Source organism: Megalopta genalis, chromosome 19 (assembly GCF_051020955.1).
Source record: "Megalopta genalis isolate 19385.01 chromosome 19, iyMegGena1_principal, whole genome shotgun sequence".
NCBI lineage: Eukaryota > Metazoa > Arthropoda > Insecta > Hymenoptera > Halictidae > Megalopta > Megalopta genalis.
Genome location: NC_135031.1, coordinates 1,883,176 through 1,902,197, shown reverse-complemented (window position 1 = coordinate 1,902,197; position 19,022 = coordinate 1,883,176). Strand labels below are relative to the sequence as shown.

Below are 19,022 nucleotides of genomic sequence, written 5' to 3'. Positions count from 1 at the left end.
CGATAAGGAAACACGAAAAATCAGCGACAGCAGTGGAGTGCACGCACGTTTTCCACGCACAAGTCGAATACCTTTGTTACTGCACTATTGGCATCCTGATAGCGACTCCATTACCACTGAATTAGCATCGCAATAAGTACGGGCGAAACGGTCAGCGTTTTAGTACCGACGGATCCTCCTTCTGGGGTTTCGCCAGAGCTTTTCTCGCCGCGCAATCTCCCTCAATATCTTGATTGTCCAATAAAACGACGATCGCGGACATTTCTCTCAAACGGCGCATAAAATCTGCTATCTCGGCGCGCGGGAAAAAATCACCGGAAGAAGAGAGAAAGATGGAGACCGTACCGCTGCACGGTATTCTCGAGTGGCCGCTAACCACAGCCTCCAGTTACCCATCTCTGCTGGACACAAAGATCTTTGAACAAGCTCGGCCGGCTATTTCGTGGCCTCTCGAACTGTGCCATTGCGTAATCGAGATTGTCTTCGGTGTCTGACTTCGTTTCGATAGCCGGATGCTGAAGCATCAACAGATTCTCGATGCGAAGTGAGAACAACGGTTTCGTTGGAGTTTTATAGGCCCTCGGTCATAACACAGTCTGTCGTTATTTTGGTCTACCCTTCTCGTGTCAACCTCTTGCACTGCGATTTCTTTAACAGCTACTTCGATTAGCAGCACTTCTTTGTCCTTAATCCATTGCACTTGACACTATATTATTTTCATTCGAACTCCAAAACGCGTCTTCGGACCTACGACGGTATTTCCATTTTATATGATTTATTCCAACTTATTTTGACCGTTTCGCAATTTTTACAAACATTCTTTTATACATTGTCTAGTGAACTAGATCGTTTGACATCTAAACAAAATTACGTAAACAAGTTTGATGCTATTTTGGAATGTGACACAGCAATTTTTAGTGGTGCCTCAGATCGAGTGAAGAGGATCAATAATGTCCCTAATTGAACAAGACAATTTTTGTCTTTTATATTTCGTCATTTACTTTAGTTTCGAGATTTTGATAATAGTGGTAATGAACAACATTCATATTCAACGCTAACCTACCATGCCGGTCAAAGATGAGCAATTTCATATTTTTCATTTAAAAATTGTGGAAATATTGTAAGGATTCTTTCATTGGAAACGATGGAAAAAAATTCTTAATCTAAGTATAAATTATAATTAAAATAAGGAAAGATCTGTATTAATTCGATTTTGTCATCCTTATAGAGCAATACGAGATTTTCAGTTTTAAGTTTACTTAAATATATATTTTTATATAATAAAATTTTCTTTTTATTTAATATTATATTATTAATATAATTAATTATATTAATTAATATAATTATAAATGTAATTAATATTATAATATCTATTTTTTTTATTTTTATATAATAACTTAAATATATATTTATATTAATTATAGATTATGTATGAAATTCTCGTCACGAATCAGACGCACTGTATAGTGGGTAAAGTAGAGTCAATATGTACGTTATCAGATGTTTTAGGGGTTGCTTCACTGTGCATTTCCAAGAACAAACATAGAACTCGACGAAGATGTCAATGTATGAAATACCGGAATGGATACAAATAATAACAAAGAACAATAACACTTAATCCTTTTAATGCCAGCCGAAAAGTTGTACCTAAGCGAAAAATACCGAGCCAAATTGATATAATTTGATAAAAAAAAAGTCTAAGAAAAGACTTATCAGATTTTATAAAAAATGACATTAAAAAATTCATGAAGAAACGCTCTAAATAGTAACAGTTTTATTTATTAAAATAATCACAAGTGTGCAAATCCGTTGACGGATTAATTTGTCCAATAATGGATCCAGTTGGAGCAGAATCCAGAACTTTCTGCTTCTCGCAAACCAAAAATCTGACAAACCTAAAACTTTGAGCACAGACTTCTGTTGCCTTGCCCGAGGCACCCGACAAGTCTCATATAGATAGATCACCGAATTCGTTCAGAAATAAGTCCCTCGGTTAGAGGTCGAGAATTGTCGTTAGTTTTCCATAGTTTACAAAAAATATCGACGGTACTATCGATTTAGAAGCGCCAGAAATACGTATAATATAACATTTCGGAGATAAAAATTTAAAAATACCAAAGAGTTTGAAAGTTATAAAAGTTTTACATTATATTCTTTTCAAAATATAATAAGAATATCTGCAGTAGCATTTTACAAGTTATGACAACAACATAGTTGGTTTTTAAATAAAAATAAATTCAATTAATTAAAATATATTAAATAAAAACCAGTGGTCGTTGGATATTATTAATCACGCTTTGTTAAATATTCTTTCCGACTCTACCGAAGATGACGATATGCAAAAACATCTTTTGTACAACTCCGGCAAACGGTTTAAGTTTCAGGTATCTGCATTCACCCACAAATAGCAGAAATATTTAAATAAATATATTTTATATAGAAATAGAAAAATCCAAAAGTTCGTTTAAATTACCTTGCAGTATACACTGGCTAATCTGATCGGAACTCGCGATAGTAAGAAAAACAATCGACAGTTCTCCGCCTCTAGCCTCGGCCCATCCTCAACCCAAAAGCAAGGACCTCGAGTCTCGTGGAGGATTTCTGCGCCAGATTAGCCGTGAAATAAATCGCGAGCTATCTGACGAAGGCTGGTTCTGGCTCGCGGTGATAACGAGGTGTCGCAAGTCAGAAAACCGAGCGAGCCGAGCGAGTAAGCGAGCGAGCGAGCGCGCAGTTAGGCACACGTGGGCGTATCACGCGGAGGTGTGTAGCCGGTCTTTAGAGGCAGAGAGATAGCCGGCCGTACTTTCGAAAGCATCTGGTTTTCTGCAACCGGGAGGAAACTTCCTCTGGCTCCGAGGGGGCGAACGGCGTCGGGCGGAGGGAGGGGGCCCGCGTGACGGCAAACCAGTGCAAACAAACCGGAGGCTCTTAACCGGAAAGAAGAAGCAACAGGATCGAGAGAAAAAGAGAGGGGGCCGAGGGGGGGGGGGCGGATAAGCCGTCAGTAGGGTATGCGTGCGAATGTGCGCGGCGGTCGGGGATCCAGGGGAAAAGATCGACAGAATCGATATTCGATTAAACTCTAGTATCGGCGATACATGTCTGACGTATATCGATATTTGGAATTGATATGTGTGTATTGATGTTCAGATTATCGATACACATGATATCGGTAATAAAATATATCGGCATTATTAAATAAAGATACGTGTCATTAAATTAAAGTTTAAATATTAGTTAAAATATAAAAGGACTGCGCAAATATATTTGCATAAATATAAAAATTGCATTCTGAAATGAAACTACTAAACAATGTAATTATAAAATAATAAGCACAATTATGAAACATAGAAAAAAAAATATGTTATTTATAATATAAATGGTAGATTTTAGATAAGAGAGACTTATTTAGTTGATGTTATTTCTGACTAACGGATTTCGATCGTATCGATCGTATCGATAATGGGATATATCGTTATATAAAAATATCGATTTCTGGAATTTTGAATAATGTTGTAAAAAGATAATTTTGTCGACAATTCATCAGTAACGATTAATCGCAATAGCAAAAATGACTAGTAATCTGTTTATTGAACAAATAATTCAGATTTTTTTCATCATTTAGTGCATTTTCTTATCCTCTTTAAAACAGTATTAACGTTTCCATATCGAAAATCGAATCGTTTAGAAATCATGAATGTCTCTAACGTTCATTAACTCAACGTATTGTGCACCATTACAAAGAAGAGCAATTGAAAAACCGATTGATAAGCTTCCCGGCTGTAAGCGTTGTCGGAGAAAAGCCTGTTAATAGGCTTCTCGGACATACAATATTAATGATCCTCCAATTTGATTGATGTGAATTGAGAAAGAACGAAAATGTGGTTATATCCTTAAAATCAATGGAGACAAATTTTATTTTGAATAAAGATCTACAATCTACTGATAATGTACAATAATCGAAATGAATGTATGTCTGAATATATAATTTATAATTTTTATGAAATTTAAAATTTATTAATCTATTATATATTAATTTATAAATTATTATATAAAATTTTTATGCAAAATAAAAATTTGCCTGCATCAATTGCAACAAATAGTGAGTGAATAGCAAATTAATCTTCCCTTTTATCATTTTATTAGATTAAAAATAATAGATTAAAATTTCAAATTGCTTTAATCTTCATATTATTTTAAGTTGTGACTACCCAATTTTGCCATAAATGCATATAATGCATAAAAAATAGCCTACTGACGAATTTAGCGATCAGGTGAAGAAAAGGCTGATTGGAATTCCGGAGGACTGGAAATTCTCGGTATCGTAAATTTAACACGAAAAATCAGCAGTAACAGTAGAGTGTATGCACGTTTTCTATGCACAAGTCAAATATCATTGTTTCATCATTAATCCTTTATGGTCGGAGCCATTTTAACTCGAAATCCAAAATAGTTTTTCTGACCTGTAATATTTTCATTTTATATAACCTAGTGCATTTTACGCGTATGAAATTGAATTTTGTGACTCGTGCAACAGTTAACACTTTTAATAGTCTTTTTTTTCTTCTAAATACGATCAAATTTTGTGATATAATAATCGTTTTTAATTGTGTGTCATAGTCACCGATCGGGTACGAAGGGTTAATTTTTGTCAAACATATCTTTGAACAGAGACCTTAATGAAACCTGTGAAGCGGGGGGGAAAGGATCCGCGACGGTACAGGAACCGCCATGGAAAAACAAAGAGGGAAAACAGAGGCAGAAATTACCGAGGAACAGAATCATGTCTCCGTGAACGTGCACGCGCACGCGGGCCTGTGTGCTCGCTTATCTCGTGTTTTATATTGAATGATCAAAGGTAAACCGGTTGTGCTCGCGAGCGAGAGAAATAGAATCGGCGAGAAGTCGAAGGGGGACAGATGCCAGAAGAAAGTTGAGGAGAGGGAGGGCACATCGGGCCATGGAGGGGGAAGATGGCGGGGGAGGGGCAACGAGGCCGAGAGGGGATAGGAGAAGTACGGCCGGGAGGGGGAATGGAGGAACGGGTGGGAGAAGTTGCGGTGAAGAGAGGAGGAACGTGGGGAACGGAGTGGGGGCACAGGAGGAGAAGGAGGGGCACGTTCGAGTGTGTATGCATATTAGTAGACTGCGGATCATTATGCAAAATAACTATTTTCGAAGACGATTTTAAGAAACCGTAATTAAATACAAATAAATTGTTCTTTTTAACAATTTCGATAAGCTGAAAATAGTGTGACAATATTATAAAATTGTTCTTGTATCTTCGCAGTTTTATATATCAGCTACTCATTTTTTCTATAAATATATAATTTATTTCTGTTTCAAACGAAATACTAGTTGAAATACTTTGTTGATTTTATAAATATACATATTATAAGTATTTAATGTATATAGTTTAGGATACAAAATACTGAACTGAAAAAAATATTTCCTTTATTGTGCATGAAATGGAAAACTTGAATATTATTTCCATGAAATTTTGCCGATCGAGCAACTGCGAGTATAACTTGACATTCGTGTTTGCATTAGAGTCGTGCAAATTATCTGTTATAAGTCGAGTGTTATTCTCAAGACGTTGATAACATTTATAGGCTTATAACACTTCTTATAAGCAACTGTTTCGTATTTGAAAAATTTATCAAATTTGTCTGCCGTTTGTTTGCATTTATTAGCTCCTGAATATAATTTTATGATGATGCCTCCACTGATATCAATAATCGAAGTTCAATAATCAAACAGGTGAATTATTTTTAACATAGAGTGTTTCGGGACCGATTGATTATGATTACACTAACTGACTAATAACATTATCTCTGATTATAATAACCGGATTCCATTGTAACTAGACTGTAAGTCCTCGTGTAAGTGGAAATTCTTCGGGTGATCCAGATTGATTGACTTCTTGATTAATTAACTTCTGTTTTTCTCTACAGATTTTCTTCGAGATTAACCGGAAGCAAAGCTTCTAGCCAGATAAATATTTCAACTGATTATCAATTATGGAGATAAGGTGAACTATTGAGATGGGTTCGTTGGCGAGCAAACATCTGGATTGCACAGTCACCTCCGAGATTAAATTTCTGGGAAAATTAGAGTAGATTAAATTCTCTAATTAGTAATTAGAGAATTCCATGTCGCGATGCAATATTTTGGAGTCGTTCGATTGTTCGATGATCAAGGTTCAATTACATCCGCGAATGCAGATGATGGAGTATCTCGATCACTTTGCTTTTCCGAGAGTATCGGATGCAACAGTTCTTTCCTCGATACAGTCTACAATTACAAGTTCCCATGTTGATAGCACAAGAAAGCTAGATTAGAAAAAAGATTTAATTTTTTAAAACTTTTTTATTCTTTGTTTGTTTTTCTTTTATCTCGAAAAATCAAAAATTCGATCGAACGTTAAAGTTTGTTAAATCAACGCGAAAAATATACGTGTATAATTTGGATGAGTCTCAGTAACATTCTATTTCTAAATCGTCGAAACTTTTTAGTAAAGTATTGAAAAGTCAATCGATCGACAATAAACTTCTTACACTGTAAAGAACAATTGAGCATTCAGTATACAGTCGGATCCGTAGCTGAGAAACTAAAATTAGTGAATCTTCTTTCGCCTGAATCACGGTTCGTGGCTAGTAATGGAATCGATGCTGATATTATTGATGATGTCCAGTCAATTCGACACCGAAGTACTTGATAGCGAGTATCGATATGTATCGAAATTTTAGGTACTTAGTATCACTTCTCGATACCGAGACTTCTTAAAATGATACCGAATCAACATCGTATTGAATCGATCTTTCTTTGATACTTTTCGAAAGTATCGATGCTCGTCTGATACTTCACGAATAGATCGATAGCTCTTCGATACGTAACGACATTTGAAAAACCTGTTTCATACTATTATAATAATATTAAATGTATTCATTTAATGGTTCATCGCATTATCTTAATAAACGTTTTCTTAATTAAACAAAATATGTTTAAAAATGAGTGTGTTGTATTTGTATTAATACTTTCGTTCTATGTAAATTGATACTTTTATAACGGTATAGAAACGAGCCGCAAGGCTCGAATAATCGTATTTCCTCTTCCCAAATTGTCCATTTTTGTTTCCAAGCTGAAGATCAATTAGGGAGAATTTACTGTACACTCACAAGAGAGCGTATCGTGCCTTTTTTTTATGTCTTCCCTGTTAGCAGAGTTCACGGATTGCGATAACTCTTTTGCACAATGAATATTTGAAAAAAAAATCAGTCATGGATAGTTTGAAAGCAGACAGTTCCGTATATGATTTCATCATATGTGTGTTGATTTCAATGTGTTAAAAGTGATTTAAAAAAAAACAAATCTTTCATTCGTATTAAATTCGATATTCTTCTTGTTGGAAGGGATTCGTTATACTTCAGAGTGCGTCCTGGCAATAATTTTTCGTTTACTGTGAAGGGGAAGGTTTTTACTTTATAATAACGCAAAAGATTACTTGCGGAATCTCGCGAATTTTGCAGATAAAATAAAATATCAGTTGGACTTCGATATTCCCGTAAAAGTATCAGTCAGGTATCGACATTATCGTAGTGTCGATTCTGTTCGATACCTGCGTATTTGATACGAATAGATGAATCATTAACTAGTATATTAGTATACAGTAAATTCTCCTTAATCGACGCTCAGATTGTGCATAAAAACGAACAATTTGGGAAGAAGATTTTATAGTTGTCGATAATCGGTAACTATAAAAAGCGAGCCGCAAGGTTATTTTTGTCCATTTTCTGGTCCATTTTTGTATACAATCTGAGCGTCAATTAGGAAGAATTTACTGTACTCGTAACCGAGTACGTAAGTAACCCTAACATTGTTTTTCTATCCCATTTTTTAGTAAACTTTTAATTATCCATGATTTCATTGTTTTATACGCTAATTAAAAGTACAGCAAATTGTATGCATTTATGATTAGATTTAGATGCGGATTTTATGCATATTTAACAAAAATGAACAAGTTGTTAAAGAAAACTGTGAAAACGCGAGAAGAACTTCAAAATATTTTTATATTACTTACAACTTGTTAAAACTACTAAAAGAAGAAAAATGAACAAAATGAAAATGTTCGAAAAAATGAACATGTTCGATGCCTGCGTATTTGATATAGTTCGGTATTGGATCGAAATTTATCGACTCGGTATCATTCTCAACAGTATTTGCGGCAGTATATTTAAACAAATCTCAGCGTGCGTTTGCGAAAACAACGGGACACCGAGAAGAGACGCTTCGTAGCGCGAAGCGTCCCATAAGATTTTCTCGTAGTTACTATTGCCCGATGCTGATTACGAAGATGGTGTCCGGACAGAGCCGGGAACACGTGTCCGTCAGGAATATTAGCCGGTGATCTTCGTTAGCCGGCTGTTTTTCGTATGTTACCCGAGCGAGATTTCAATCGGTCAAGGCTGCCACGTTCCCAGGTTGGTCGGGCCAGCCGGGAAACGAAAATCATCAATGATCTAAAGCCGATTGTCTCGAGGGGCTCCGTTGAACAGGTGTACTTTATCTGGAGGATCGAGCCGCGGTAATCTCTCCTCGCGACGATTCTCGTCCGAGATTCGGTGGCGGAATCAGACTCAGGGGCGTCTTTATCTCAGCATCTGGGTCTCCGCTCGCTTACGGTGCCTCCCCCGTCCCCTCTTCCCTCCGTGGATGCTTCGGCATCCACCGACCGTGTCTCCCGCCTTCTGTTTCTTCTTGGTCCGAGTCCCACATAAGCGCATACATACACGCACTTCTGGCAAACGACGAAGACAACGCGACGCCAGAGGCGTGTTTCGACTCTTGTCAATCATCAGATCCCTAAGGAAGGACTCGGAGACGGCGAACACAGTGGGACGAAGTGACGAAGTTGTGTAAAAATCGAAGAGCCTTTAATAGAGATGAGATAAAACGATGATCGTTCTTTTACGTTAAAGCTATAAGGAAATGCTGTAAGATTGATGCGTTGCAGAATAAGGAATAAATAAAGAGGATGTATGTAGATAAAAATTAGGGAGAATGTACATTTTTTGACCTTGGAAATTTATGTTAAACTTGAAATATTTTAACAAACTTGTGATTTATCCACTACCATATACGGTTCGATTTTTTTAACGGCATGTTATATCTGTTTCCCGTAAGTTTTGACATTGCCGATTTCAAATCCGGTTGCATTTATCTACCACTTCAATATTAAACTGTCCCAAAATAGATCGAGACGATTGTTGCCACTATGATCGTATAAAATTCGTAGTCTAATTATTATTTATACAGATTAGATTTCCATTGAAGATAATATACCGCGAAGAGCACGCAATAATTTAAATAGTTTCGGGGATAATTGTGTAACAATTACATTGTGCCATATTAAAACATGATGAAACATGTTCTTAAATGTTTAGAATCCTACTCGCAATCTTTAAGTGAAAACATACGTTAAAGTTAAGAACTTTAGAAATTCGTTGTCCATCTCTCGTATGAAAAAACCTCGAATTAGCAAAAAGCACTCCAATATTGTATGGAGCTATAATACATGATGAAAGGGACGTTATTAATCATTAACTAGTATATTAGTATACAGTAAATTCTCCTTAATTGACGCTCAGATTGTGCATAAAAACGAACAATTTGGGAAGAAGATTTTATAGTTGTCGATAATCGGTAACTATAAAAAGCGAGCCGCAAGGTTATTTTTGTCCATTTTTTGGTCCATTTTTGTGTACAATCTGAGCGTCAATTAGGAAGAATTTACTATACTCGTAACCGAGTACGTAAGTAACCCCAACATTGTTTTTCTATTCCATTGTTTAGTAAAAGTTTAATTATCCATGATTTCATTGTTTTATACGCTAATTAAAAGTACAGTAAATTGTATGCATTTATGATTAGACTGCGGATTTTATGCATATTTAACAAAAATGAACAGGTCGTTAAAGAAAACTGTGAAAACGCGAGAAGAACTGCAAAATATTTTTATATTACTTACAACTTGTTAAAATTATTAAAAAAGGAAAAATATTTTCATTCGACTCACGTTTCTTACAATCAACTTAAAACATGAGACATGTCTTATTACCAGATTCCGAATCTTCATGCGAAATAAAAGTTTTCTTTATAAATTGCAATGAACAGGAACAAAATACAAGTTTCTTTTTTAGTTCAATAGTTTTAATGAATTTTCAATAACATGTAAATTGCCACAAAGTTTTTTAAACGCTCCACTGTTTCGAATTTCACGAATTTTATTTTTGCAAATGCACACAATCAACAGTCTACTTGTTGCACTACTTTCAATTTATTAAAACTATTGAAAGAAAAAACTACATCTTCGTTTAATTCTTATTCAGTACAATCGACGTAGATAATTCTTATTTTGCAATATTTTCAATTTTTAATTCTTATTTAAAGATCCGCAGTCCAGGCACGAATATAAGTACAATTTGTCGTGCAAAAAGGAAACAGGAATCGATGGGAACAGAAATCATCTAATATCGAAAGAACCATCTCATGTTCTGCAGTTCAAATATCTTCGAGCGCAAACAAGGGTTAATAAATAAACAAAGCACCATGAATCAACGAAATTAACTCGCCGAGCCATCGTTAGACTCTCTGCCTGCGCGCGTTCGAATACGAATACGAATACACGTTACGCGAACGAGGAACGCTTTTCAGTATGGGAGTGAGAGCGTGAAACAGGTGTACGCTCGAGAAAGCATACACCTATGCAGCAGCGGAGGCTAGCTTCACGAAGCCAGGTGTACAAGAAACGCCCGGAATTCACCGCGTCGAACTTCTGACCCCGAAGCGTTTATTAACCACGATCCATTGCTCAATGCGAGCCGCGTGTCCCGTCCACGCCGCGTCACATATACACGGTGTCCCAGATTTTTCTGGCCGGACTGGGTCGCCCTGTTGTATCCGTAAAATCACGAAAAAAAACAAGGAACAAAATTGTTCCTATCTTTAAACAAAATTTCTATCGAATCAACCCTTTCTCCTGCATCGAGTCGGACTCGTCATTAGACCGCGGATCCCTATGCTTTTTTTCTTTAATAATTTTAACTTGTTGAAAAATTTAATATTCTTTCGATTTACAATGAGATAAATATACCTTTTTTTTCAATTTAAAAAAGGAAATTGATCCTAAAATATCGGAAACTGCGCTATGCGGAAGAAAAAAGTGAATGTGATGTCACCTCGGCAGCTTAAAACTCTACAACTCTTTCATATTTAACCATTTTTAATTAGATGCATAATTTAAGTTATTTGAGCTGTGCGAATTATACGGCTCACCCTGTATTATAATAGAAATCGTATGGAGCTTGCACAAATCGAATATTGTCGTTCTTAGAAAAGTTATGAATTAATTTTGATGATGAAATTTCCAGCATGGATGTAACTTACCGAGATCTATCAAACGCATTTTTTAAATTTTCGCTATAGGCTCGGATAAAAAAATTAAGAAACGAGAGTCTTTTATTTTGTTTTGTCACTCCAAGTAATAGCAAAGTTGTAACAAAGTAGTTTAATCATTGTCTAATATACTAGTCGCTCTATCGTCTAAAAAAATTCAAATCGTTCATCCTAGTTTTAAAAAAAGTTATTGTATTTTAAAAAGTGTCCGAATATTAATGAGAAACCTACATCAATAATGTTACAAAATATTCTGAAACAAAAATAAGAAAACAGCCCACGAAGAATTAACAAAAATCTAAACATACAGTAGAGAGCAATTCGCATACTTTTTAAAGAAATGATTAAATACTATAGACAAAGTTATAGTCTTTGTAGCTATAAAAAGATCGTGGAACAAAAGATCGTCATTCGCATCCAACTAAATATTTTAATATTTCGCAGATTAGGGTTAATATTTCGGTCGATGATCACTGGTTCCATTAATTCGATAGATTTTTATGTATTTATACCGATTAATGAGTTTCGAATCATTTGTAGAGATTGTTAGAAGAACTATTACAATAATTTCACTCACCTGAACGATCTGCCGGATGCACCGAGAGATACAACCCTTTGTTTCCATCGGGGTTGTTTACCCAGTGCTGGAGAGGCTCGCTAACATTTAATGTCAGCCATCTCTCTTTCCCCACGGTCGTGTTAACCGCATCCACGTATTGCAATTCCTTCGTTCTGCAACAGGCAAAACAATCTTTTATATACATATATGGAATTTTCATGGAAATGATTCTGTAAACGATAATCGTTAACACTCGGACCCAGAGTATAAATATTATCATTTGACTATTTAGTTTTTTGTAAGTAATTCATTTTCTCACGTGTTTCATTAAGGTCTATAGGGAAACTGACGCGTCTAGAAAGGGTATCATAAAACATACGTTGAAAAAAGATGATAAATAAATTTGAAAGTTACTGTTGATTAGCTTAACTCTAAATTATCTGAACAATAAATTTGGTCAGAAAACAATAAATAATAAATAAACATATAATAATAATTAATAATAGATAAACATAATATAGCCTTGTTCCTCACACTGAGAAAAATGTGAATTACGCCACTACGATTCTAACCCACTCAAATGATCCTAATGATACCTGACAATATTTTTGTCGAAAAGGTCCCGTCGTTCGAACGTTAAAAGTTCAATTCTCAGGGAAAAGAAAAAATCCTATTGATGTATGTGTGTGTATTAGCATTACATTACTCAATAAAGCGAAAGTATTTTAAGTTTATTATTATATAAAATCGGTAGACCGCAGATTTGATGCATTTGTCACAAGAATGTGTCGGTGAGATACGAAACAACGAAAACAATTAAAACAATTAACCATAATATCGTTGAGAACCTATTAATATTATTTTAAAAAATACACTTTAATTTAACTCTTGTTTCTTGTAATTTGTTATGTTGCATAAAAACCTGCAGTCCGCGAATTACAAAGCAATTTTCGTTCTTATCAATGTCTAATCGAGTTATTCGTCGATTTCTGTTCAGTAATTTTACGGAGACTCGGTTTCGGGGAATAGTGACGTAAAGGTTTGTTTACTGTGCTAGATTTTGTGGAACGTTCAATGCCGAATCGCGTCCGTGCTTCGGCTAGGAAAGAGTAAAAACAAATGGTGCTGCGTAAAACCGGGGAGATGGATAATTCTTTAACGAAACGAACCATTTGTTGCGGAGCCGTGATCGACGCTACCTCGCTAATTCAACCCGCAGGCTGACAATAAGTTGCAAGTGTTGCAACGCATTAGCCGCTAAAAGCCACTCATAATGCTCGCTCGATGTAACAAATATCACCGCGATTTTCCGCGCATACATTAGGAAAAACTCGCATCGGTAATTACGTTAACACGTAGTTATGTGGATAACGCACGGCGGATACTCGTTGCGCGGAGATTGTTACGATGATCAAAACAAACACGTTCCACGTAAACAATAGTGCTTGCTACAGTTAGATTGATAACGTTCCCTGTATAGTATACAAAAATATAAATAGAAGATAGGGTGCCAGAATCTCTGTTCCTAGATGAAATACATTGGCAAAATATACTAAATGGAGGTAACCTGCAATAACCGCTCATTTTATATACGTCTACGAAAATTAAAAGCTGTTAAACTGAAAACAACGTTGCAAAACGTCGAAAAAATGTATGGCCGAAGAAACAAGAAAAATTCTGACTCCTGCAGAGCCCTAAAAATCCCTAGAAATTCCGAAACATTTTCGTGTCCATACCATTGTTATTATTCATGAAAACAAATACGACAAATTACTAATTATTATACTGCGGATCATTATGCAGATTTTTATTTGCATGCATCATTTTACAAAAATCAGAATTAAAGAAAAATTTCCTTCATTGCGAAAAGAAAATCAAAATGTTATTAGATGTTATTTATTTATACCTTCTCTTGTGTTTTAAAAATATGCACATAATGTACTAATCGTTAATTATCGAGTTTTCGAAAGCAGCACAAATAAATTGATTCCTCTGTTAACACTTTGTTTACCAGCAGTTTTTCAACAGACCTTTTAAAAGTCGAAGATCAACAATTGAGAATTTCTTAAAAAAATTGTTCAAACTTGACAATAATATCAGCTATAATCCAACAAATTATTTAGACTAATATATAGGCATTAATATAATATAATTTAGATCAATATAATATTAACATAATTACTATTACTTAGATTAATATAGTTAATGTAATTAATATTATTTAGATTACCCTAATTAATGTAATTATTATATTTTTTTTAAATAATTATTTGTAAAATAATTACCGAACTTCTCTTAAACATAACTCGTTCATTAAAAGGCCTATTGACAGGCTTCTAAATAAAGCATTAACAGTACGAAGAAACGAATTCTTCGCGTCATGCTACGCGAGTAAAGTATCGGAAACAAATTCCGAAGTGTTACATTTAGCATGCAATGAAAAATCATTGTCCCCATTTTCTATGTGCAGTAAATTCTCTCGAATTTTCCATCGGTTTGTAAACAAAAATGGATAATAAAAGGAAATCGTCCATTTTTGTCCCAAATTGTCAATTTTTGCTTATTATGTTATATTTGCTTATTATTTTATATATTTTGCAATTAGGGGAGAATTTACTGTATATCGAAATACACGAAACGGAATCTCGTGACCGTAATTTACGGCAACATAGTCGAGCACGAGAGCAACTATTTCCCTATTTATATTCTCGCGGCTGTGCATCGTCTCCGTGATATGTAGGAATGCATGATCGTCGAGTCGCGCAACAAATCAACAAAATCGATCAATAGGAAACCACTGAATCTTACGTAACGTATCCAGCCGCGATACACAACGAGATCGGCGGTGTCGCGATTCCGTGGATCGGCGTTCTCGCACAGTGATTCGGATCGAAGAATTCAGTGACACTTTTGCTAGAATCTTTCGCACCACAACGAGTCTCAGAATGAAATTTTTTACTGAAAAAACATAAAGACATTATTGCTTTCTACCACAATGCGATATTGTACTTTGTATTTCCTCGACGATTGCACCAATTTTTAAGCAATATTTCGGGAAATATTCTTTGTCGAAGAATTACTCGTCTAGCAAACTTTGACTATTATCATCGGTCCATTGTGCATTATTATTATTTTTTTTTAATAAATTGTTAATTTAATATGTGAATTCTTAGCACAGTTAAATGCTGTTCATTAACCAGTTAACTGTTTTTCATTGGTGTACTCATTATAACACAAAACGTTGCCATATCTACGTGACGAGTATACTCGTCAAAATTAGCTAATTGGTTGAGAAATTTAAATATTCTTCATTGAATTACATATTCTATAAAAGTAACGTCTAGAAACAAAGCGCGAATGAAATCAAACATATCCAGCATAATTATAGTAACTTACATATTTTTCAAAGAGATTGCAACAGCTAACACGTTAAAGAAAAACCGATAGAAAATATTAAATAACTTTGTCAGAGTATCAGAAAGAAGGAAAGCAATATTACACAAAAAAGTAAAAAATATGATGTGCATAAAATTAAAAGTTTGTTCCGAACGCAATTTTTAGCGAACTTTATCATTTAGAAAATTAATGAACACTTAGAAGATAATAGCTAAACATACAAATTCACATTTTCATACATAATTTTACAAAAATTGGAATTAAAGGGAAATTTCTTTCGTCGACTAAAAAATCATCTGTTACAAAAAGTAAAATAAAGATGCTATTAGATCTTGTTAATAGGTTTTCTTGCATTTTAATCATCTGCGCGTGCCATAAATGCGTAAAGATTCGCAGTCTAGTAATAAAAATCGATGCGAGAAAATTGATTTTTCAGTAAATCGTTAAATCCTTCGATCCGGACTACCGTGCGTCGTGACTCGGCAATTCGCGGGAATCCGTCGCCGCGTTAATAAAGATTTCAACGAGACGCGTCAATCGTTGTTCATTCAGCCTGTCTACTCGTCAAACGACGTATTTCGAGATTTTTTTCTCATTCTTTTCCTCCCAAGATCGATTAGCGGTCCCGTAATTGAATAATCGGGGAAGCATTAGCAATTGTACACAATGAGAGACAAATCGCCGACAGGTTACGCGTCGGTATTCACCCGTGTGGAAGTTGTGCGCACTATTTGCTAATAAACACGTTATTTTTTCCTGGCATTCTTCTTCTGTGAATCATGCGGCTTGCCTTTGTATCAATGGCTTTACGAAACGTCTGTCGATCCGTGGTAACGCGATATGGCAGAACTTCATTAGCGTAACTGTCAGGAAGATCTCGGTGTTCGGATAATAGAGCAGAAGCTATTCTAGATTAATTAACCTATTGACTTACAATTTAACTGGTTAACAATACGTGTACGTTGCTAAATTAAAAATAGATAGTTTCAAACCGTATAAACTTTATTAACCAGTTAGCTGTGGCTAACTGGCTTCTTTTCTAATCTTATTTTTATGACAATGTAAACACCTTCGTGTAGGATTGGCCTCAAAATATTCTAAACATCTTGAGTTTAGAATAAACAATTTGAGAATATGTTTTTATTTTCACTAAAATTACAATTTAAATAGCCAATGATACTTTTTACGCACGACGAGTATATTCGTCATGGAGTTATGGCAGTGTTTTGTGTCATGACGAGTATACTCGTCGTGCGTAAAAAGTATCATTGGCTATTTAAATTGTGATTTTAGTGAAAATAAAAACATATTCTCACAAATCGTTTATTCTAAACTCAAGATGTTTAGAATATTTTGAGGTCAATCCTACACGAAGGTGTTTACATTGTCATAAAAATAAGATCTATGCTCTAGTAGAAAAGTTCGTCTAAAAATTTTTCGTAGAAATATTTTCATAATATCAGGGATTGTAAAAGAAAAATGCAGAAACCGTTCATTTAGATTGGTTTAGTTGTTCTTGTATTAATCAGTTAGCTGAGTTTGACAAGTATACTCATCATGACACAAAATACTGCCATAACTCCATGACGGATATACTCGTCAAACTCAGCTAACTGATTAATACAAGAACAACTAAAGCAATCTAAATGAACGATTTCTGCATTTTTCTTTTACAATCCCTGATATATTATGAAAATGTTTCCACGAAAAATTTTTAGACGAACTTTTCTACTAGAGCATATATTATATATAATTACGGTGACACCTCCATAACTCCAAAACACCTCTGTAAGACGAAAATTATCTTCATTCTCTTCCGCTCTTATTAGCAGTTCTTGGTTATTAATAATATCCTTAACGAGACAATTTTTGTTTTCCGTATGTCTTCGTTTACTTTTATACTCAGATTTTTATAACAGAGGAATCAATTTTTGTTTCGATTTAGAAGAAACAAATAACATTCATATCTACTCGTCGTTATAGCGCAAGCGACTAATCGCATCTCGAATTGAGGAGAACTATGACAAGAGATCGAACGGTTCTGCGATCGTCAATCGTTTTCATTTTTTTATGAGTTTGAACTGTACGAACTTGAATTGATTTTTCTTTACACCCCCACAAGTCGAAAAATTATTTCACATTCTTACGAAGCCTTTATTATGTCAAATTTTCTCTAAAACTCTCGAAGATTCGTGCTCAACCGTTAAAGTTCGAGTTATCGATGTTCCACTGTATGATAGAAATCGTACGAAATTAGACTAAATCCAATCTTCTCATTGTTATAAAACAATATACAGGATGTCCCAAAATTATGGTAGTTCTGGGAAATATGAGGGATTCTTGGGATTATTTGAAGTAACTTTTTCCTTAGCCAAAATGCAATCCATAGCTTTGTTTACGAGTTATTAACGAAAAACACTAACCAATGAGAGGCCAGCACGGTTGGCGCAAGGCGACCGAGCTAACGAGCGGACGATGCTAACGATGACGAGCATTGGCTCGGCCGCTTCGCTCGAGCTGATCTCGCCCCTCATTGGTCACTGTTTTTCGTTAATAACTCGTAAACAAAAGGGCAGATTGCATTTGCGCTAAGGAAAAAGTTACTTCAAATGACCTCAGGAATCCCTCATTTCCCGAAAATACCATAATTTTAGAACTTGATGGTTCTAATGTTAAATTCGAAACTACGTTTCGAATGACGACGATTTTCTCGTCAAAATCACGCGAAAACCAGTTTAAAAATTGATTTACATTTCCAAAATGACATGTATGTATGAAAATTATTATATGTTAAATGGTCAATTGTAATCTTTTCTCCTCGCGCAGTTAAATTCTCTTTCACGTGTCGGCATAAAAGAAACATTTTAGAAGATTAAGACGTAAAAGAGGTATTTGAAAAAGTTAATAAAAACGGTGCAACAGAAGCATGTAATTTTAGAAGATTAATACAGCCTATTAAGAAGTTTTTCAGTGACCGTTCTATATCGAACAGAAGCTCGACAATTTTCCTCTAAATAACAGTTGCAATCAAATAGTTTGATCACAGCACTTGAGATAACCTGTTCAATTAGGTGTAACGATCTTTAACAACAAAAAAACTGATAGACAAGAGTTTAAGTACACCTGAACATTGAAATTTTCTTTTACATAATATTCAACCTGTTCCTCGAGATCGGCATCGAGCAGACAGCTTCAACCGGCTGCTAGAAATTCGAATTTAGATCGGCCATTCGTAACTCCGGGTCAAACTGGACCCAAGCCCTGATATCCGATGGTCGAATGTATATGTATAATATCTTAGTCCACGCAAGTGTAAATCCTTATGCAAGTAAAGTGATCAATTGGATTTAAAAACTTATTTCTTAACAATTTCAATAAATTTAGAAAACGTTTTAATATACAATTCACTATTTTTAAACGGGCAGTATAATTTCATTCGCATTCAGAGCATGAATGGAAAAGATTTAGTGTATCAGTTGTGTATTTTAGCTGCACCAAGTTGCTGTATTAAAACTTAAAATAGTTGGTTTTTTTTATTTAAGCAGTTTTAACTCCTATAAAGAGGTTATTCTACAAATTCGAATACATACTTACAAAAAATGAAATAGCC

At 34.9% G+C, this 19,022-nt stretch overlaps 1 protein-coding gene across 1 annotated transcript in view; it reads right to left on the bottom strand.

Annotated features, from left to right (window-relative positions):
* Positions 1-19,022, bottom strand: part of gbb (glass bottom boat) — a 77,627-nt gene that overhangs the window by 16,723 nt on the left and 41,882 nt on the right. The window contains exon 3 of the mRNA XM_076527366.1: positions 12,035-12,189. Coding sequence (XP_076383481.1) covers positions 12,035-12,189 — 155 coding nt within the window. The remainder of the gene's footprint in view (positions 1-12,034; positions 12,190-19,022) is intronic.